Raw genomic sequence first — 5,279 nt, 5'->3', positions numbered from 1 at the left:
GTTTCTGTGAAAGGTGGTGGCAATCCCCTCTTCTTGGTGATACAGCATTGAGATGGAAAACATGTCAATTTGGGACACTTTGCAAATTACTTTGGGACACTCATCATTGGCATTGATGGTGGTTGTGGCATTGAAACCAAATTCCCAACAGCTGCCTGCCCTCCAGAGGTGGTTCCAGTGGTTGTGCACAGCATTCCCACCAGGCTTAAACTTCCTGGGAGCTCCTCGGAATAGCCTGTCATAGAGTGATACAGTGTGGAAACGGGCCCTTCAGCCCAACTTGCCCGCATCGGCCAACATGTCCCAGCTACACTAGTCCCACCTGCCTGCATTTGGTCCATATCCCTCCAAACCTGTCCTATCCATGTACCTGTCTAACTGTTTCTCAAATGTTGGGATAGTCCCAGCCTCAACTACCTCCTCTGGCAGCTTGTTCCATACACCCACCACCCTTTGTGCTTCCAAAGACGTTGACGAGTCAGGTGAGAGGACCAGCACTCCACACATTGTATAAATCTTTTATTTGGAAAGTTTTGTACACGCGAGGCATGAACAGAAGGGAGAGAGAGGGAGAGATGACTTCTCTATTTGGATAAACGAGCAGCAAGCACAACAGGAAACACAACAGTTAATAGTACGTAAACCTTTAAAATAATTTGAATTTAGAATTGAATTGAACAATTTGAACTTTAAGTCATTCGAACGCAACCAAGCCACAAACATTTAAAGAGTATACTTTAAACAAAGGTTCAAATATATATTTACTTCAAGATTAACGTAAGGGGATAGACGCAAAATGCTGGAGTAACTCAGAGGGACTGGCAGCATCTCTGGAGAGAAGGAATGGGTGACCATTTCTCAGACAGAAGAAGGGTCTCAACCCGAAACGTCACCCATTCCTTCTCTCCAGAGATGCTGCCTGTCCTGTTGAGTTAATCCAGCGTTTTGTGTCTATCGTCAATGTAAACCAGCATCTGCAGTTCCTTCTTACACATGAGGTGAGATGACCAAGATCCAGTTGAGTGATAATGTGGCAAGTATGAATGTTGGTCTTTGTTTGACCAGATCGCTTCTCTGATCCATCTCCTCCCCAGATGCTACCTGACCTGCTGAGTTCAAGATTCAAGATTCAATTTATTGTCACATGTACCAATTAAGGTACAGTGAAATTTGAGTCGCTCTAGCACTCTGAGTTTTAGTCCACCTTGTCTGACCATCATCGCTAATCTATCACAGGTTATTTCACCATAGAGTGATTCAGTGTGGAAACAGGCCCTTTGGCCCAACTTGCCCACACCGGCCAACATGTCCCAGCTACACTAGTCCCACCTGCCTGCGCTTGGTCCACATCCCTCCAAACCTGTCCTATCCATGTTATCAAATGACGCATGAAAACCAGGATAAATTAGATTCACTGTTTTCCCAATTCAACAAACCTGTTGATAATCAAGTAGTATAAGAAAATAACTGCAGATGCTGGTACAAATCGAAGGTGTTTATTCACACAATGCTGGAGTAACTCAGCGGGTCAGGCAGCATCTCAGGAGAGAAGGAATGGGTGACGTTTCGGGTCGAGACCCTTCTTCAGACTGAAGCAGGATTTCCTATTTTGAAATTCATGTCGACCATCCATTATTATGTTTCACTTTTAGGTTTAGTTTAGGTTAGAGATACAGCGAGGAAACAGGCCCTTCGGCCCACCGTGTCCGCACCGACCAGCGATCCCCGCACACTAACAATATCCTACAGTTTACAACCCACTGAATCCTTCTTGTCCAAAACACAAAGCGCTGGAGGATCTCAGCGGGTCGGGCAGCATCTGTGGAGGGGGGTGGACGGATGATGTTTCGGGTGGAGATCCTGGGTCAGTCTGGCCTCTTGCCCTTTGGTGGATACTCGACCTTGAGGGGACTCGGCCTCTCTGGGACTGCGGTTCCCAACTGGCTGGTAGGTCCATTGGAAGAGCCGTAGACCGTTCCGCAGATGGGCTAGGAGGCGGCAGAAGGAGGAAGTGGTGTCCAATGCAAGGCCTCAAGGTTCTCAGCAGCGTCCTGAAGACTTCTTTTATCACCGACAAGGGCGGTCCCGTACGGGACAAACCAATTGAGGTCCAAATACGAGATGTCCCGGCTAATACGGGATGTCCCGGCTAATACAGGACAAGTTGGCAACCGTGCTCCTCACCACTGAAGGGTTCCTGGTGTCAGGTGTTTCTGGTCGCTGTAGGCGGTGCCAAATGCCCGGTCCAGGTGGGTGAAGAAGGGGGCAAAGTTGGTGCTGGGGTGTTGGTGGTGGAGGTCGTGGGCCGGGGAGCCTCCCACTAGCCCCCCGGGCACCAGACGGTGGAGCCCCCAGGGCAGGTCGTAGCCGACGTGGTCTTCCACCGAGAGCCAGACGCTGAGGACCATGGAGAGCCAGGCGGCCAGCGGGTGGACCTTGAGGATGAGCGGGGTGGTGGTGCTCCAGAAGCTGACGGCCAGGAGCTCCCCGGGCCCGAGCTGCTGGCTGGCCAATGAGAAGGGGGCTGTGTAGCGGTGGTGGGGGGAGTGCACAGCCCAGTACAGCCGCCCGCTGGCGTGGTGGACCACATGCCACACGTAGTACTGCAGGTCGAAGACCAGCAGGCAGCTCAGAGCGCCCGCCAGCAGCTGGCAGAGGGTGGGGGCAGCACGGGGCAGAGGGGCCGAAGGGTCCCACCAGCCCCTCAGCGCCGCGGCCGGCAGCGCCAAGAGCAGGTGGTTGGAGAGGGCGAGGCTCAAGCAGCGGGCCATGGGGCTTGGTCCGGGCCGCCAGCCCTGCAGCTTCCACCCGGGCCAGCGTGGCAGCCACGGCCCCAGCAGGTCAGCGACCGAGAAGGGAAGGCAGAAGGCGAGGTAGCCCGACAGCGAGAGGAGGACAGGCAATGCCGGGCTCCTCAACACCCAACCATGGTGCAAGCACAGCTGGTCCCACAGAGGCTGCAGGGCAGCCGGGCTCAGCGTGGAGTTGCCTCCCATCCCCTGCTCCATCCCCTGCCCCACCCCCTGCCCCACCCCCTGCCCCACCCCCTGCCCCACCCCCTGCCCCACCCCCTGCCCCATCCCCTGCCCCATCCCCTGCTCCATCCCCTGCTCCACCTCCCCCGGGCCACTTTATACCTCCCTCCCTCCCCACACACACACACAGTCCCAAAGCAACACAGATAATCCCCCCACATCTCATCCCGGATAAAGCCGCCTTATCCCTGCCGCCTGATGCCCTGCGACGCCAGCACTTGTTATGTAAGAAAATAACTGCAGATGCTGGTACAAATCGAAGGTATTTGTTTCACAGAATGCTGGAGTAACTCAGCGGGTCAGGCAGCATCTCAGGAGAGAAGGAATGGGTGACGTTTCGGGTCGAGACCCTTCTTCAGACTGAAACGTCACCCATTCCTTTTCTCCAGAGATGTTGCCTGACCCGCTGAGTTACTCCAGCACTTTGCGTCTTTTTATTTTGTAAACCAGCATCTGCAGTTCCTTGCCTCTAACAAGGTTGAGTAATGGCGACTGAAGTTCACTCGTTGGGGAATTAACTTCCCAAATATCTTTCCAGAAATTAACGAGGCATCTCTGGAGAACATGGATCCGATTTTGATCTGCCAACAGTCGTAGAAAACACAAAATACATGAAATATGAAATTACAGTGATGAGTGGAAAGATTTGGGGGGTGTGCAAAGATTGGGGAGTCAGTCTCAGTCGACCCCACGACAGAAGGGGGATGAGTTGTACAGTCTGATAGCCACAGGGAAGAAGGATCTCCTGTGGCATTCTGTGCTGCATCTTGGTGGGACCAGCCTGTTGCTGAAGGTGCTCCTCACATTGACCTGTGTGTCACAGAGGGAGGGGGTGAACTGTTGTGCTGGGTGAAGTTTCAGGTCAGGACCCTTCTTCAGTCTGAAGAACTATTCAACAAAAGAGCAGATCCGATGTAAAGGTCCCGAGCTGGGGTTGGGGGGGTTTAGATGTTGGATTTGGCGGGGTTACCTCCAGCAGTAACGTGGTTCCCAGCTTCCCCTCGCCCGCAGGTCCAGTGGACACTTGGTTCACGATGAGCCAGTGGCCCAGCCGGGCGTTAATATACAAACTCTGACTGGATTGGCATTAGTCCTTCACAACCGGCAATCTTCCTGTCCACATCTCTTTCAAACGCTGTGATTATATCTGCCTCTCCACCTGTGGATGTGGAGAGGATATTTCCACTAGTGGGAGAGTCTAGGACCAGAGGGCACAGCCTCAGAATAAAAGGACGTACCTGTCGAAAGGAAATGATGAGGAATTTCTTCAGCCACATCTGCGGAATTTATTGCCACAGACAGCTGTGGAGACCAAGACATTGAATATTTTTAAAGCTGAGATCGCCAGGTTCTTGATTAGTACGGGTGTCAGGGGTTACAGGGAGAAGAAGGCAGGAGAAAGAGGTTGAGGCTCTATAAGGAATTGGTACGGTCGCATTTAGAATATTGTGAGCAGTTTTGGACATCATATCTGAGGAAGGATGTGCTGGCTCTGGAGAGGGTCCAGAGGAGGTTTACAAGAACGATCCCAGGAATGAGTGGGTTAACCTATTATGAGCGTTTGTCGGCACTGGGCCTGTACTCGCTGGAGTTTGGAAGAATGAGGGGGGACCTCATTGAAACGTACAGAATAGTGAAAGGCTTTGATAGAGTGGATGTGGAGAGGATGTTTCCACGAGTGGGAGAGTCTAGGACCAGAGGTTATAGTCTCAAAATTAAAGGTCGTTCTTTTAGGAAGGGGATGAGGAGAAATTTCTTTAGTCAGAGGGTGGTGAATCTGTGGAATTCTTTGCCACAGAAGGCTGTGGAGACCAAGTCAGTGGATATATTTTAGGCAGAGATTGATAGATTCTTGATTAATACAGGTGTCAAGGGCTATGGGAAGAAGGCAGGAGAATGGGGTTAGGAGGGAGAGATAGATCAGCCATGATTGAATGGTGGGGTAGAGTTGATGGGCTGAATGGCCTAGTTCTGCTCCAATTTCATATGAACTGATGAACTGTCCCTGGCAGCTGATTCCAGTTGACCATTGTGTGTGTGTGCATGTGTGAAAACTCTGACCCTGCGGTCTCCCCTCCCAGCTTAAGCCTGTGCCCTCTAGTTTTAAACTCCTCTATGCTGGGGGAAAGGACTCAACCCAATTTCCCTCATTTTAGTTTGGTTTAGAGTTACAGTACGGAAAAAGCCCCTTCGGCCCACCGAGTCCGTGCCGCCCAGCAATGCCCGCACACTAACACCATTTTG

At 51.9% G+C, this 5,279-nt stretch overlaps 1 protein-coding gene across 1 annotated transcript; it reads right to left on the bottom strand.

The window, feature by feature from the left end:
* Nucleotides 1-2,180: 2,180 nt before the first annotated feature.
* LOC144610905 (cholesterol 25-hydroxylase-like protein 1, member 1) lies at nt 2,181-2,996 on the bottom strand. The gene has a single exon (XM_078429893.1). It carries the CDS (start codon nt 2,994-2,996, stop codon nt 2,181-2,183), a length of 816 nt encoding a protein of 271 aa, XP_078286019.1.
* Between the last annotated feature and the right edge of the window lie 2,283 nt (nt 2,997-5,279).

The sequence above is a fragment of the Rhinoraja longicauda genome, chromosome 38 (genome assembly GCF_053455715.1).
Source record: "Rhinoraja longicauda isolate Sanriku21f chromosome 38, sRhiLon1.1, whole genome shotgun sequence".
Classification (NCBI taxonomy): domain Eukaryota; kingdom Metazoa; phylum Chordata; class Chondrichthyes; order Rajiformes; family Arhynchobatidae; genus Rhinoraja; species Rhinoraja longicauda.
Note: the sequence above shows the minus strand (reverse complement) of the source record. Positions and strands in the feature narration are given on the sequence as shown.

Coding starts and splice junctions, on each gene's coding strand:
- LOC144610905 (XM_078429893.1), bottom strand. CDS start 2,996: ATGGGAGGCAACTCCACGCTGAGCCCGGCTGCCCTGCAGCCTCTGTGG.